The sequence below is a fragment of the Actinia tenebrosa genome, unplaced genomic scaffold (genome assembly GCF_029948245.1).
Source record: "Actinia tenebrosa isolate PJP-AT-01 unplaced genomic scaffold, QUT_ActTen_1.0 PGA_scaffold10__47_contigs__length_13832649, whole genome shotgun sequence".
NCBI classification, from domain to species: domain Eukaryota; kingdom Metazoa; phylum Cnidaria; class Anthozoa; order Actiniaria; family Actiniidae; genus Actinia; species Actinia tenebrosa.
The window spans coordinates 1,705,266-1,723,034 of record NW_028292570.1 but is presented as its reverse complement, the minus strand read 5'-3'; the positions used below and the strand labels follow the sequence as shown (position 1 = coordinate 1,723,034).

General features: G+C 38.3%; 1 protein-coding gene across 1 annotated transcript; it reads right to left on the bottom strand.

Moving 5' to 3' along the window:
- Positions 1-2,385: 2,385 nt before the first annotated feature.
- Positions 2,386-11,326, bottom strand: LOC116305696 (uncharacterized). The gene is made up of 5 exons (XM_089026755.1): positions 11,217-11,326; positions 7,754-8,052; positions 4,665-4,916; positions 3,154-3,453; positions 2,386-2,863 (listed from the first exon to the last, which is right to left on the bottom strand). Exons 1-5 carry the CDS (start codon positions 11,254-11,256, stop codon positions 2,480-2,482), a joined length of 1,275 nt encoding a protein of 424 aa, XP_088882881.1. The 5' UTR covers positions 11,257-11,326; the 3' UTR covers positions 2,386-2,479.
- Between the last annotated feature and the right edge of the window lie 6,443 nt (positions 11,327-17,769).

The following is a 17,769-nucleotide window of genomic DNA, read 5'->3' as shown; positions in this document are numbered from 1 at the left end:
AGAAAATTGCAACGCGATTTTGTACGGTCTCCCGAAAAATCAGATCCAGCGATTGCAGTATGTATTAAATTCTGCCGCTAGGTTAATTAAATTGTCTGGGAAGCATGGATAGACAGACAGACAGACAGACAGACAGCTAGCTAGCTAGATAGATAGATAGATTTATTAAACACCTCACTTGCAGCTGAAAAACTGAATTGCTAAGATTTACAATGATCTATAATAATAAAAACAATAGAAATAATAGAAACTATTTCAATAATGATTAATTATAATAGCAAATCTAAATTAAAGATTAAAAAGTGATTTGCTCCTCAAACGCGCCCATACTCCGAAAAGCCCAGAGAAAACTAACAGCAAACTTCTCTTCAAGCCTGCCGGGACGTGCGTCTGAGAAACCCTACACCTCACCAACATCCTTCGGCAAATAATTGTTAACAGGAGAATATGAAGTACTTCTATTCCGGCTCTTGTTGTTTTATATAATGAACAAATTACAGAAATAGAATTAGTAAAAATGATATTTATTAATTATTTGAAATGATAGACAAAATTGGCAAAGTCACAAAATTAAGTTCAAAAGCATATAGTATTCTATTCTCTAAAATACTGAGAAACACAGCGGTTGCACCCACTGAGGTTCGATAGAGTTGGAATCCAAGAGATGAATTTTTGCTGAGTAAGCCGAAAAGCGAAGAATCCGGAGCAAAACCTCAAAGTATTTTTCGCGTATTAATTCATTCACTCATTTAAAACAGAAACAAACCCTAACCATTGATCGTTATCGATATTCTTGTGATAGATGTGTTGATCATCACAGTGAATGAGCGATCTAAGCGAACGCTGTAAAGAAAGACTTGAAAAAAATGATTTCAAGCTTCAACGGGAATGTGATGATCAAGACATCTATCATTATTTCACCACAGTTCTACCCATTCAATATTCACAAATAAAATAGTGTTTGACAGAAAAAATAATTCCATCGAGTCAAGTCGAGTGGGCACGAAGTATGCAGCAAAATACAAATCAACGTTTTCATTATCTTTCAAGCTCAAAATCATCGTTTGAATATCTGGTGGACAGCGTAATTATTTTTCAGTGTCAGCCGGTTTTTTGTGAGTGGACAACGATCAACTGTGTAGTTTAATGGAAGCGTGCTAGTACTTTCTTGTTTAAACAAAAGAATCCTATGAGAATGCGTTTATTATTTATGTAGAATAACGAAGGGCGAGATTATTTTCTTCTCAATCTAATAGACCTATCCCGAATTCGCTTGACTGACCGCAAAACAATGGTTTCAAGTCGAGGTCGGAATTGATGAATAAAAGAATCAAGTTCAGTCTCGACTTCAAACCATTGTTTCGTGGTCATCCAAGCGAATTCGGGAGAGATCTATTTTCCTATATGAGTTCAGGGTTCTTAACTGATGGGGGAGGGAAGAAGGATTTGTGCATTGCTGAATAACATAATTAGCCCAAGCTCTGCAAGCCCAAGCAAGGTATTCCTGGTTTTTTGTTTGTTTGTTTTTTTTGTTTGTTTGTTTGTTTTGTTTTGTTTTTGGTCCTTGTGTTTTTGTTTGTCTTGTTTTGTTTTGTTTTGTTTTGTTTTGTTTTGTTTTTTGTTTTTTTTGTTTTTTTGTTTAGCAAGAAAACACATGCAAAACTTGGTAGTCTATACTGAACTACATCAAATATCTTAGATATTCTTATACAAATCCTCACATTCGATTAATTTACTGAACAAGATACAAGTTAAACGGGTGATGCTATAACTGAAAACATTGAACGGATAAATTCTCACTTTGTTTTAATGCTTCAACTTCCCCAATTTGATTCTATCCGCCGCTGATATAAGAAGCTATTTTTCCACCATTTCCCGCCTATTATGAGTTTCCTGTGGTATTGCTGAGGTACTCTAAAACAATCACTCCTGTTCCTCTTTATAAGATTTCTGGACCGCCCCGAGCAGTCTAGTATACATCCATGTAGATATCTTTACCATGGTTAAAACACATACACTCATAGCAAGCAGCCAAGTTTCCCAGACACTGAAGCCTCGTACTCGAGACGTATTTCGCAGGGCTTTCCTTGATCTTGGACAGCAATAACCAGACGTTGCCACGCTGCCGTCCATGCACCATCAAGTTCACTTGTGGCATAAAATAGTGACTCAAGTGGTTGCTTTTCATGTTGTCCAGCAGGGTATCAACAAGCTTCACGAAGCAATCCTCGATTCGTTCCTCGCACCAGAAGCCAAGGGGGTTCAACTCTAAGGCCCAAAAGAGAGTGGTCTTGAGGTGATACGAGCAGAGTGAGCCAGCACCAGGTTTCTGATGTTGTTTTATTGTCGCCTTTAGCGCCAAAAAGCATGCGCGCGCAACAGGAGGAATGTGTCTTGACAACAAAACCTCGGCCATAGAGAAAGACAACCTCCATTCATATTGAAGAAGGGACTGATTCTCATTCTGCTGGTTCTTTTTCTACTTCTTTTTCTTCTTGTAAAGGATCGGGTGTGAAAGCTTTGGAACCACGTGATATCCTTTCCTCATGATTTCTTTGATCACCGCTTTTGGTGGCCAAGATCCGCTCTCGTGTAAAGGCCATGTGCGGGCTTCCCGTGGCCATCCAATGCATTTTATCGCGAAGATAAAATCACCATAGAATAGAGTTTGACGGCAGCACTTTATGCCTATTGGCCAAATCATTGAACAACCCTGCCTGGACTCTACTGTTATGGTAACGGCCGGGCCCTGAGATTTGACATCGAAGTTAACGCCTGTGTCTGCGATCTTTTTACAGAAATCAAAATATCCTGTCTCTTTCCGCTTGATTCGTTTCATCCCTTTCGCGAATACCTTTGGTACCTAAAGAGTGGATCAATTTTAATAAATATTATTTAACAATTATACGCCAAAGTTTAATATCGGGAATATTTACCGCCGAGCCGCGCGTCTACGGAGTACGAGATGCACACCGAGTACGAGACAAGTGTACAGCATGAGGACGCGTTTTGAGTGCTCGAGTTTGACTAATTTGCATACGAACTTGCATGCGCAGACGTCTTTTCACTCGTGTTACTGTCGGTAATAACAGACGACCTTGATATCTTAACCATACAGCCTGCGTACAGTTATAGAAAATATGTTCTATTTACCTCGAAAGAGGAAAGATATACTCCGTTTGACCCGTCAGGAGAAGTATACTCAATACAAAGATCCCTCCAAAACTTATCCCTCGATTCCTGATAAGTTTTGTTCAGCTTCAACCACACAAACCCAGGTGTGATGTTTTGCCAGCTTACGACGTTGAAGAGCGTACGGCCCGTCTCAGATTTTTCAGTCGCTGATGCCAGGATTGTTTGGGGGGCTAACATCACATCAAAGTCAGTACTTAGTAACGATTTTATTGGAAGATGCTCGTCGTTGCTGAGTATGATTGGCTTTCCAAGTCGTTCCTGTGAATAATTAATGTAGTAATCAATAGACGTCATTTCCGGTCTATGTTTTAAAGGACTGACTCCAATCTCGTACCCAGAGCCCTTGATTCTTACTGCGCATGCTCGACGAAATAATTGGGCTCTGGAAAACTCCAAACCAGAAGACCCAGATTTTGGGTTTCTCGCACATGCGCATTATGACAAACTAGGTAAATTCAAAATGGCGGGCGATGTTCAACGAGCATGTGAATTTGCGCCTGGAAAATTAGGTTTTGAAGATGGTTTTCAGTTAAATTAACTCCGAAAATATCTATTGGATGGACATCAATACAATTTCCATTACAAAACCGGCAAAACTTTGAAAAATCCGGCCCTACAGGCTTTTTTGGTGTACTTAATTCGAGACGCCATCTTGTTTATTTTCCCTAGTAGTGTAATTTTTACTTCCGGTATCTTCCTTTGTTCTCGAGAACCAATCACAGCACAGAAAATATTGGAGTTTTCCAGAGCCCAATTATTTCGTCGAGCATGCGCAGTAAGAAATAAGGGCTCTGGGTACGAGATTGGGACTCCAATATATTCAAGTTCCGTTTCGCCCCTAAAACAGCCCCAAACTAAGTTTTCTCTAATCCCAATATCATAGGAAAACTTGCTTATCGTTTAACATGCATTTATAACTCGTCTAACTTAATGCTGCCGTTACCTGTTATCCTGGGGGGGGGGGGGGGGGGGGGGGGTGTACTACCACCCCAACTTGGGTAGGGGTGTGCCGCCAGGACCTCAAAACCCTGTCCCTATCCCAAACCTAAAATTTTGATTTTACATACCCTACAATCGATTGCAACCAATATTTACTAACATTTTTATTGTTTTGTGTCGGCAGAAAGCGTATCCTATTCTCCAGACAAAACGCGACCAAATCGTTGAACCTATACCAGACTAAAATGATACCCCATCCCAGACAAAATGTCAAAAAATGATACCCTACCCCAGACCCAAAAGCCGAAAAACCGTACCCTATAGGGCGGCACATACCCGTGTATAGCAAATATAGGGGAGTACCCCCCCGGGCCTGTTATTTATTTACAGCAACTCGTTTCTTTGCAGCAACTCATTCAGTTTTAATTGTGGCAACTCGATATGCACCAAATCGATCGTCTAAAGATATTTTCTGAGCCTGCGATTCCTACCGCTAAGGGAACCACTTCAGCTTACATGGGATCCCTTACCACAAGACTTCCGGTCTTCAATACATCAAACGTCACGTCGGGTATGTATTTTTTCAATCTCTCGATGATCATATCTACGCTTTCTTGACCAAACTGTACAACTTTCTGGAAGTGATTCTCATCGCTGATGTATCCAGTCATGTATCGATTGATCGCGTCTTTGAGGCTAACTGGCCGACAACAGCATGTTGTGCGACGGCAACAGCTGATGTAGTTACCGAGTTTACAAGGGGCAAAAATGAGGAAAACAATCTGACGCAGAGAAGGAAAAAAAGTAATGTTCATCTACTAAAAACAATGATATTTCAGAATATTACTTTATTTATTACATGATACATTTAGAGTGCTCACACTAAATCCGTGAAACAAATACTAATTTTTAGCACTAAATAGTGATAATTAAACAATAGAAAACAAAGGATTCTGTATGAAATAGTACTAATTAGTACTATTTAATGTTCACGGTTTTAGTGCGTGCACTCTAACTGAAGACCATACAGTTCAGACATCGAATGCTGAAGCTTCGCAGGGTACCGTGTTTAATGGCTACGCCGGAGATTTCGACCCCGACACCGCTATCCCGGGAGGAATCAATTACAGACTGATCAGGAATCTCGGCAAAAAACTAGGGTAGAGGTTCTGAGTCGGTCCCTAGACCGTAGATGATTAATACAATACAATACAATACAATAACTTTATTTATACTTGAATTACAAGATAGCAAGTACATGCTAATATCTCCAAGTTATAAATAACCTAAACTAAACTAAAAATTAAAATTACATGATGCTAATATAAAAATATGGATGTAAACAATGAAATAAATATATGTATATATGTAAAATAAAATTAAAATAGAATTATCCTCTACAAAAGGTACAACAGTCAATATCAAATTTGACTTTGGAAATTTCCGATTTAAATTTACTTAATTCGTGCAACAATCTCATGTTGTTTGGAAGAGAATTCCATAACTTACTACCCTGATAAGCCAAGGAATGAAGACCATAACTAGTGGTGTTTACTCTAGGTACTATAAGAATGTTATCACCCCGTAAATTAATGCTACAATTACGTAGTGTAAATAACTTAGAAATATATTCAGGAACCAGTCCGTGCAGAGCCTTAAATACTAATATTAAAATATTGTGCATTCTCCTATTATACAAAGTAGGATGATTAATACGCAACAATAATTCCTCATATGTGCTTTTATGATCATTATAAATAAAACGCAAAGCGCGTTCATTAAGTTTTTCTAATTTGGTTGAATTACCTCTCCCGCAATGATGCCATACAATAGAACAATAATCTAAATGAGGTAAAAAATAGGCATTATATAATTTGACTTTGGCATCAGTATTAATTAGTTTCTTATGTCTTTGTAAGACTTGAATTTGCTTGCCAACCTTCCGTGCTATCTCTGTAATGTGTTTGCTGAATTTTAAATCTCTATCGATAGTTACACCTAGTAACTTGACATCATCTGCAAGACTGACCACCTCACTACCAATGGAAAAACAAGGTGTGTTTATGCCCTTGCTCTTACCTAGCCACATGGTAGTACATTTATCAGGATTCATCATGAGGCCGTTGGAGCAGAACCACGAATGAGCAGTGAGAAGATCAGACTGCAGATGCCTATGTAGTAGAGAAACATCATTACTAACATCAAAGATCTGGGTATCATCAGCATATGAACTAACCTTAGACTGAAGCTCAGATAATAACAAATCATTGAGGAAAATATTGAAGAGGAGAGGGCCTAATACAGACCCTTGAGGAATTCCTCTGATAAGTGGGCTCCAATCAGAAAACTGGTCACCCAATTTAACTCTCTGAAAACGATCCGTAAGATAATTCCCTATAAGTGAACAACTATTAAAGGATAAACCATAAGCAGCAAGTTTAGCTAGAAGTAAGTCATGTGGCAAGCTGTCAAATGCCTTGGACAAATCAATACCAATAATAGATGCAAAATGCTGCTTGTCCAGACCACTCCTAAACTCTTCTAATAAATTAAGCAAAGTAGTCTCGCAGCTATAATGCTTACGATAAGCTGACAAAAACTGGGACAGCTTGTCACAAAAGAAATTATTTAACTGACCTGCAATGACTCGTTCAAAGATATTACCAAAGGCAGCTAAGGTAGTAATGGGTCGATAGTTACCCTTCGAATATTCAATGCCCTTTTTATATATAGGTGTAACCCCTTGCCATGCCCGGCCAGCATACCCGATATTTCGCTTGTATCACTGAGGACTAAGCTCGCATGGTCTCTCTTTTCCATTTGGGACGAGTCTTTGGACGAAAACTAGCCACGACATCTACGCACATTCAGAGTAAGAATTCAAAAGTTATTATTCTAACGCTTTAACAGGAGAGGTTTTATGCTTAGCCCTCGATTATCAGACCAGGCATTGATTCGAGTGTTTTCACTGGGTTATTGCTCTGGTTTTTCTTACTCCGCAAAACCTATTTTAATCACTAAATTCCAATTACGGAGCAGTTTTTCAGAATGACTGTGTGCCGACAAGCTCTCGACAGGGTCTCGACACGTACGTGGTCGTGTTACGGCAAGGCATACGCCAGTTCAAGCACATTGCAAAAAAAATTCTTCTTATTACTAGAAACAAGACGCGGACGCGGTCACGCCAGGGTCAAAACAAATTTTTAGAAAACATCACTAAACATCACTGCGGCCGCAGCAGGCATGCAGTTAGCGACCTCTAGATACGACGACGAGTAAGAGATAGAGTAAGAGTACGAGTTTTAAAATTGGTCCTGTGCACGTGGTTAACACTAAATCGTAGTCGATTTACGATTTTTTACAATCTAAAGATTCAATCTACGTACACGATCAAGACTACAAAAAGATAGTGCCTCTCTTTTAACGTTAACAACTCGTACTCGTCGGATCTAAAGGTCTCTATTATTTGTGCACCCCCTCCTAAAACCAAAATCCTGGGTGATGCACACCCCCCCCCCCCCTAGTTATCTATGGCAATGGCCGTTCACTGACTTAGATCAATCTATAGATTGTTTCATAATAAAATTAAAGGTTTGAAGGAAATAAAATAAGAACTCACCACTAAACAAACGATGAACACTATCAGATGACCATTCAAACGTTGGTAAACTACTTCCGATCGTACTTCGTGATCAGTTTGGTTCACATACTTCAGTTGCACGGAAGAGCAATTGCCATCTTTTTCGAGCGTAGCATTTCGAATTCCATCGATATAAAGCACACAAGATTGAGTGTTGTAAAGTAAGTATAACAACAATAATATCAAAAAGGTAAAAGCAAAGGGAACGCAGCATTTTAGACGAAGATCAAAGCATTCGTTCTTCGGCTTGATGAATATTTTGTTTCGTGGCACGATCTCTATGGATAATAATGTAAATAACTGTTTTAGGCCTTACGAGGTTATCAATTTAATATATATACTGCTACTGTCGCTGCTACTGTCGCTGCTACTGCCGCTGCTACTGCCGCTGCTACTGCCGCTGCTACTGCCGCTGCTACTGCCGCTGCTACTGCCGCTGCTACTGCTGCTGCTACTGCTGCTGCTACTGCTGCTGCTGCTGCTGCTACTGCTGCTGCTGCTGCTACTGCTGCTGCTACTGCTGCTGCTACTGCTGCTGCTACTGCTGCTACTGCTGCTGCTGCTGCTGCTGCTGCTACTGCTACTGCTACTTTAACAACTGGAGTTTAGTATGATTTTTATTGTTTGTATGCCTATGTAGAAAAACGTTTTCGGTCGGAATGAAGTGGGCGATCTGAAACTAAACGGAAGTTTTTTGCTTTAAAGTGCCTATGACCTTTATTTTTTACTTTTTTATATCGAAATATAAGCTATTCTAAGAAACGCGTCGAAAGGATTTTTTGATTCTGACGCCTCTTTCAATTTTTTTTCGAACGGTGAAAAGTGCGAAAATAGAAAGATTTCAAAATAAGACCGAGCGACAGGGGAGACTGGGCTGTGACGTCAAAGGATGAACATGTTTTTCTTGGTAAACAAGATACTCTAGAATTTCTACCTATGCTGTTGTAATTTTAGTTGTATTTACTAAAGATGAGACAGGATAAAAAACTGATTGAAAGCGACGCCATCTTGAATGTGGTAGAGTTTGTTTAGAGCCGAAAATTTTCGTCGCTAAGCAACGTGATGTCATCACTTTAGGACTCTATAGAAAATAATATATTTGACTATGACGTGAAACCATGTTGACCTGCAGAGTTACAGAGCCGCTAACGATGATATGAAGTGTCAAGCACTCTTAGTTCCTCGACTGAACTACTACAGCTGTTTAAATATATAAAGGCCGGTTTAGACGGTACGATTTTCGCCTACAACTACAGTCCTTTGACTAAACGTTGTCGTTGATCGGCTTCATCCCTACGCGCCTAGACCCAAAAGGATCATGGAGATATCTAATTCACAGTTACTTATGCCGTATCTAACACGTCTTGAGCAAGTTGTACTGGACTGGAAATACTAAAGTTTTGGCTCTTACCACAAAAGTAATTTATTTCGAAGTTACTATCTGTAGCCGGCGATAACTCGTCTGAACAGCGCTCAAGCAGGTAATCTTTTAGCGCCTGCACGTTGTCGATATTTGGGACACCCTTGATGGAATATGATGTGAAACGGCTCTTGTTTTCCTTGCGTAAAACGCGAAGGCAAATGTGCATTCTGCTCTCCGATTTTGCGTTTGCCACCGACTGATAGAGAACAATTAATTATTTATGTTAATTTACCCGTTATCCTTTTCGGTCTAGGCGCGTAGGGATGATCCGATCAACGACAATGTTTAGTAAAAGGACTGTATATCGTATACAACAAGCTGGCGCCATTCTACAACTCGAGTCGTAGCGTGTAAATAAAGCCTACAACTCGCCCAGACAGACGCGAGCGTGTTGTATACGATATAGCCTCCGTTGTAAAGGTCCTGCGGGGTTCGGTTCGGACCCCTCCCCCACAAGCGACGATTGTGGGGGAGGGATCCGAAGCGAACCCCGCAGGACGTCTGCAACGGAGGCTATATACGATAGTTGTAGGCGAAAATCGTACCGTCTAAACCAGCCTTAATGCAATTTATGTTTAGCTTTGAAAACTGCTTTTTCATAAAATATCTCAAAAGTAATTTAATTCCTGAAGTCTGAAGTCCTTAACATCCTCTAGCCACAAATATGAGGCCTTTTGGAAAAATAAAAATACGGCAAAAATACTAGTGAAATCTAGAGAGAATGGGGAGGCAACATGCTCCTTTGACGTCACAGCCCAATCCCCAGGTTATCATTTTACGCGGCTAGAGGTCAAAGAAATGCCAATTTTTGCATGCACGTTTGACCCCCGGGGGGGTACTACCACCCCAACTTGGGTAGGGGTGTGCCGCCAGGACCTCAAAACCCTGACCCTATCCCAGACCTAAAATTTTGATTTTACATACCCTACCCCAGACTAAAACTAAGGATTGTACACCCTATCCCAGACTAAAAGACGGAAAATACGGTTTTACAATCGATTGCAATCAATATTTACTAACATTTTTATTCAGTTTTTGGTCGGCAGAAAGCGTATCCTATTCGCCAGACAAAAACGACCAAATCGTTAACCCTATCCCAGACTAAAATGATACCCTATCCCAGACAAAATGTCGAAAAATGATATCCTACCCCAGACCCAAAAGCCGAAAAACCATACCCTATAGGGCGGCACATACCCGTATAGCACATATGGGGGAGTACCCCCCCCCCCCCCCCACGGGGTTTGACCGTTCGAAAAAGATAGAAAGAGGCGTCAGAATCAAAAAATCCTTCCGACAAGTTTCTTAGAATAGCTTATATTTTGATACAGAAATAAAATAAAGGTCATAGGCACTTTAATGTTTTCTGCCTAAAATGTGAATCAAACTGCCTTTAGCGATGTCGTGACTACTACCCTGTGCCCTTCCTGTGGATTTTGTTGACTTCCCTTCACAATTACACAGATATCAAAGTAACTCGCTGGATTTAAATGCTCAATTTAACCCTGGTAAGATGGGTAATCGATTCCGATTTGTACTTTGCCTAGTTCTTTGCTGTTTTATTAGAGAGTTTTAGATTTACGTTCACGGCAAACGTGAAACGTCAGTTGACCAATAAAAACTTCTTTTTAATTACTGAAAAAAAAATCTCAAAAAAGTCCAAGTAGTAGAAAAACAGAAGAGTATTTGCGCTTTGTGAGAAGGTTTGTAAAAGGTAAAATAAATTACAGGTAAACGATGAAAACGTGGTCACGTTTGCCGTTTGCGGGGAGAAAAAAAAGTCAATCTAAAACTCTCTATTGACATTTGAAGCGAGTCCTGTAATACATCCATGTTTCATAACTTCACATTTTTCACATTTTTGTGATAGACAGCTTTGATCACTTATCAGTTATTTTGCTCCTTGTACTGTTGCTACTGCGTGCTACTGGATCTGAGATTTCAGATTTCAGGGCCATCCGACCGACAACGGTTTTTGAAATAGGTGTTTGCATATGAGAGTGAAAAACAGTTTCATACCTGGCTCTTCGTTAATGACAAGAGTGGACGTAGAAGCCATATTCTTAAAGGTATCAATTATATGAACTCGGTTCACCCACAAACCTTGGACGCTTGAATGAGTCAGCTTGTTATCTTGACACTGACACTGAATATAGTTGGTTCAAACAGATAAACTGCGCGGTGACCGTAGGTTCATTGTGATTAAATAAACCACATTTCCGCGCAGCTATCATTGGTTCAAGTAAGGGGAGGAGTGAAGCCTATCCCAGAATGCATTGTATTTCATAATTAGAGGCGTCTTAAGTACTGTTATGTAACAGTATTTGAAAGCATCCTATTGTTTGATGTAGGATACGCGGATTGAATTACTGGATCGAATAACAAAAGTATAATGTCAGCAAAAAAAGTCTAATGTCATTTGTATGTGTTCAGACTAGTTCTTGAAATTCAAGAATGGTTATTGTATGTTCACTGAGTATCGCAAGACGATTGTTCTGTTTATATACCCAGCCTGAAAGAAGATGAAGTTGTTTGTAGACCGATGCACGTCAGTTATCTTGACAATTTTAGAGAGCTAGAGACAGGCTTTCTGTGTTTCGACTGGAGCGGGTTTTTTCGATTAAGAAACTTCTGTTTCAAGTTCTCCGGTTTCGTCCCTTCGTAAAAATCAATGAAATTTGTTTAATGTGTCCGCGTTCTCTTTTGTAACAAGAATTTTTCTACGGATTCTCCAATTTTTCTTCCTCCATAAAAATCAACGTGTGGGTTGAGTTTGTTTGATGTGTTGTTCTCTCCTTTGCCACCAGGGCTTTTCTCCAGGTTCTCTGGTTTTCCTCCCTCCATAAAAATCAATTATATTTGAGTTGAGTTTGTTTGACATGTTGTTCTCTCCTTTCCTATGAGGGTTTTTCTACAGGTTCTCTGCTGGTTTTTCAGCGTCCGTAAAAATCAAAATTTGAGACGAGAGTTGTACTATGCGAACAAAATTTTGAATGTAATAGGGTTAGTAATTGTAATAGGGTTGTAATTAGAGTTAGTGAGCGTGGGCCAATTGGGAACTAACTAGTATTCATACAAGATTTTAATACCCAATATCAATACAAACAATAATTAAATCTAGCTAGTGCTTTTTAATTCAACTTTTGTTTAAGAATTTTTTTAGAGACGGATATTGATATTGACTGTACATTGGAGTTCCTGAAATAGCTTCGAGGTTAATAAGAGCGGAAGACGCGGGAAGTTGAATGACCCTTTCGATCGCGAAAGGAAATCAGGATCAGGAATTCGGTAATTCCCCTGGTCTTAGGAATCGAAAAAAATGTTATTAATCTGGTACATTTGAACTTAGACATTTACGATCAAAATGAATATTTTGAATATTTTGAATAGCACAATTATAACAATGTTTAAATTCACAGGCAGAAGAAAAGAAAAGAATTCTGGTGTATTTAGCAACAAAAATTTATGATAAAATAAAAATCTTTTTTTTTTTTTTTTTTTTTTTTTTGGCAAAAAGCACTTTTTGAATTCCACAAATTAAACAACTCCAAGAGCGTGACAAAGTTTATAGCTACATAACATAGCTACAATTACCGGAAAACGAGCATCAAAATAGCTTGACGAACGAGCAAAAAAGTGTACTTGTTCTTACATAATTTAAAATAGTCAATTGAAAAAAAAGTACTAAGTTTAGTAGTACGAGTTTATATCAGCGAGGGAGCGTTTTGAATTCCACAAATTAAAACTGACTTTCAAGAGATGGGAGAATATAGCTAAAAAACATTGCTAACATTAAATTACCGGCAAACGAGCAACGAACTAGGATGACAAACGAGCGAAAAAAGTGTACCTACTTTGTTATTATAAATGGTAAGAGTAATTTCATTTTGACTTTCATTCAATAGCTTTAAATTTAGTTCTGAGTTACAAAATTACACGAATATTTAACTGTTTATTGAGCTTTTCGAGCTAGCATGATTTCAAAAATGAGCTTAAATTTGTGTTGCTGAGTGATATGTTATTGTCAGTATAAGGGAGCGGTCATTAATTATTGGGGGGGGGGGGGGGGGGGGGGCGGTAAATTATTTGAAACTAGGGATCAAAAATTTTGGCTCCACATAGAATTTGAGCCTAAAAATTTTGACCCCCTCTGACAAGACAGCCCAAAAAATTACAGCCCTCCCTTTCCTATAAATAACTTTAATTTTTGTATATAAATCTGAAACGTTGCAAACTATAAGCATACATAGCAGTTAGATTGATATGTGGTGTTGCTTGCGAGGCACTTATTCTTTATAAAATACATCGGTTTGAAAATGTTATGATGGAAAAGTATAGTAAAAATAGTTAATAGTTTTAGTTAGTTCTTATGCCAAAAAAAAAATTTAGTCAGCAACACTTGCTCTCTCTCTCCAAGTTCTGCCAACTCTTCCTGATCTTGTTGTGTTCAACAGACTAGCAATTTGTTCTTTTTCTTGATGCAATTCATCTTCAGTGTCTGAAGAGGATAATGATGAAAGATCATCGTCATCGCTTCCAATCTCTTCAACCACTATATCATCATCCTCATCTTGGTCATCATCATCACTGTCGTCAGTCTCGTAAAATCTATTGTTTAGTAGGCTGTTGAGTTGGCAAAAGTGACCAAGCAATATCCATTGTCACAGTGTCCACTTTTGTTTTGTTTTTGTTGTTGTTGTTTTTTTTTTGCTCCCCTGGAGATTTTAATCGCTTGTTTTCTATATACACGTCGAGTACTGACACCTTTAATTTTTTCAGACCTCCATCCCTGTATAAACCTTCCAATTAAAGTCGTTGAAACATTTCTTCTTTTCTTCCTTCCTTGTAAGTTCTCTGGTCTCTGCCCTCTTTTTTTTCCTTTGCTCCAGATGATGAAGATGTTCTAAGTATTGTGCTACTAGCCGTTTTTCAACCACGTACTTCTCAAACCACATGACTCACACTCTATCAAACAGAACTTAGAACATATAAAAAGTATCAAAGAATCACTAACTACTCTTAAGAACGTCCTCGAAGAACATTTACGAAGTACCATTCACTCGTCGGGTAGAATTCTGACAGGACAAAAAACTGCACACGGCTTTGATGAACGGATCATTACATCCTCAAAAACTTTGCAATAAGAAATGAGTTTGTTACAAAACCGACTTATCAAGCTTTTGGATGATTGCACATCGGCATTTCGTTTCAACTTCTCCGCAATGAAGAGAAAATCGCGAGCACAAAAACAGAACAATCGAAAAAAAAAAAAAAAAAAAAAAAAAGGAACACAGCTAGAAAAAATGCTAGAACTGTGCAAATACTTAAGAAAATAGCCCCATCAGTTCAAGGAGACGATGTTTGTACTCATCAAGATTTGCAGGATCCAATTATCATGAAACTTGGTAAAAGAGAGAGAAAATGGGCAGTAGCCCTTATATCTAAATCATCACCTCACCTGGATGAAAGAGCAAAACAACATTTACGCGTGCTGTTGAATCAAGATATAAATGTTGAAAAAACTATGTAGATAATGATGATGAAGAGCAAGGGTTAGATTATGATAATTATGATGATAATAATGATGATAGTGGTGATGATGATGTTGATGATGACGACGACGATGATGGTGATGATGTCAGCATTGATAATGAGAGCAATTTATAATGATAATAATAATAAATAGAGGATATGAAAAGATTTTCAACACGAGAAGATAAATTGCGTATCTCCAAGCGCCCATGTAATATTCTGTTTATGATATAATTATCAATGAAGTATGTTTTGGCTTTTTCAGGAAATTCTTTCCGTGTATTTTTGAATAGCCATCGTAATGGTGTTATTTTCACATGTGAAAATAACATGTTATTTTCACGTGTGAAGATATCAATTTTTCGAAATAGAGAAAATAGATATTTCATAGTTAATTATATACACCTTTTGCCGTTCATTAACAGAAAATGTACATTCATTTGTGCCAATAGTTGTATCAATAACGTGTAATGTACTTTCATCAACACCAAAAGTAACATCATTAGCGCGGATCAACTTTCAATAACGATAATTGAATATGCGTGTACATTCATAGGCATCAATGGACAATCAATAGCGCGTTTGTACATTCATATGCGCGAATTGTATTTTCTTGTGCGCGAAATTCAATTTCAATTAAACCAAAATGACAAACAATTGCATTTATGGACAATCATTTACCCAAAAGTGAAAATTCATTAGTGCTATTAGCATAACCATTGACAATCTATAACGCGCTTGGACAATCATGAGGGTGAACGTTATATTCTATAGCGTGGTTCGACAAACATTTGCATGATTCGAATGAACAATAAGAGAAATAAAACAATCATTAGCGATTTTTTAAAAAACTATTTTAGCCTTCAATTTCTTCGCCATTTATACATCGTGGTAAATACGTCTGCATATATCTGAACCACTGATCACATTTAGCGATAGTGATGGTTGCCACATTCCTCTGGAACCCTTCCATTAGCAACTGCTTTCTGTAGTGACCTAGAGCAATCCCTTGTCGTCTTGCCTTAGCCCGATAGTTCGTATGTTGTTGGATCTCTGGACGGCTGATGTCGGCTTTAATTGCTGCTTTAAGTGAGCTAATTGCTATTCTCCTACGCAGCCTCCATCCTGAGTTTTTTATATGTTTTAAAGTGATTTAAAAAAGTCGCTAATGATTGTTTTATTTCTCTTATTGTTTATTCGAATCATGCAAATGTTTGTCGAACCACGCTATAGAATATAACGTTCACCCTCATGATTGTCCAAGCGCGTTATAGATTGTCAATGGTTATGCTAATAGCACTAATGAATTTTCACTTTTGGGTAAATAATTGTCCATAAATGCAATTGTTTGTCATTTTGGTTTAATTGAAATTGAATTTCGCGCACAAGAAAATACAATTCGCGCATATGAATGTACAAACGCGCTATTGATTGTCCATTGATGCCTATGAATGTACACGCATATTCAATTATCGTTATTGAAAGTTGATCCGCGCTAATGATGTTACTTTTGGTGTTGATGAAAGTACATTACACGTTATTGATACAACTATTGAGACACATGAATGTACATTTTCTGTTAATGAACAGCAAAAGGTGTAATAAAGTCAATTTACGTGTCAATATTTATACCGATTTATAAAAATAGTTATGATTTAGGTTATGGTAATTATGATGTTGTACGTGATGATGATGATGTTGATTACAATAATCCTGATAATCAAGGCGAAGAATGTGGATTTAGATGTTCATTTTAAAAGATGGTCATGATAGTGTTGATGTTGATAATGGTAGCAGCAATGAAAGTACAACAATCGCAGCTCAATCATAGGTATTTTTACATTTTTGCGAGTTTATAGTGTGTAGAACAAAACATACATACGAAGAAAAAATGGTTTGGACGTGTTATTACTCATTAATAATGTTTTTGATAAAATCAATAGAATTTGTCTGCATACCAAAAAAGTCAGAGGCTTATACTCTGTAACTAGCTTATAGGTGGGATACATATTGAACAGGAGGTTTTTGTGGATTATATGGGGGCCCAGAAAATTGCGACCCTTCCTCTAGCATGCGCCCAAAAATTTTTGGCCCTCCCTAATGGAGGGCCCAAAAAATCGCAGCCCTCCCCATAAATTTACCGGCCCTCCCCCCCAATAATTAATGACCGCTCCCTAAAGACAGAAACATTTAAGGTGCTGACACACGGTACAACATTGCATGCATTAACATTGCACTCAACAGGACTGTTGCAGCGTTTGTCTACCCCAACGTTGCATGCAACAAAAACCTGAACATGAATCTACTGTTGCAGCATTGCGCGCAACGAATTTCATCATGTGAACATGGTTGCAACATTATCTGCAACATTTTGAAGTTTCCAGCCAATCAGCTTGCACCAAATTTATAACTGCTGACCAAATGTCTTAACATGGCAGGCTAATTAACACAAGCGATGTTGCGTGATTTTGTTGCAATGTGTGTCACCCCGATTCAAATTTGTTGCTTGCAATATTGCGTGCAATGTTGCACCTTTACAAATGTTAATTTACTGACAAAGAAAATTGTAAGTTTGTATATTGCTCCATACATTTTTTCTTCCTAGATGCAGAGCCAATCAGAGCGATATATTATATATAATATATCTTAGTTATGTTACAAGAATCTTTTGCTCACTTTTTTTTGACCAGTTTTCAAGTCTGCTTATAGTCTTGATTTGTCCTAAAAAATTCGGGAATCTCCAAGATTTCGATTTCAGTCAAGGGCGGATCCAGGGTTTTTTTGAAGGGGGGTCTCAGGGGTAAATTTTGTGGGCAAAGGAATCCCAGTCGCATTTTTACCACAGGAAGCCCATTTGACCTCAGGAATGACAGGGGGTCGCGACCCCCCCGACCCTCCCCTTGGATCCGCCCTTGTCAATTATGAAAGACATCCAAGGTAAATTTCATTAAACATGATAATGTATTGGATTATCTGTAGTTATCATTCGTTTTTTTAAGTAAAGTTAACAAGGAATTCAAAGTTTAAAAATGGCGGCCAT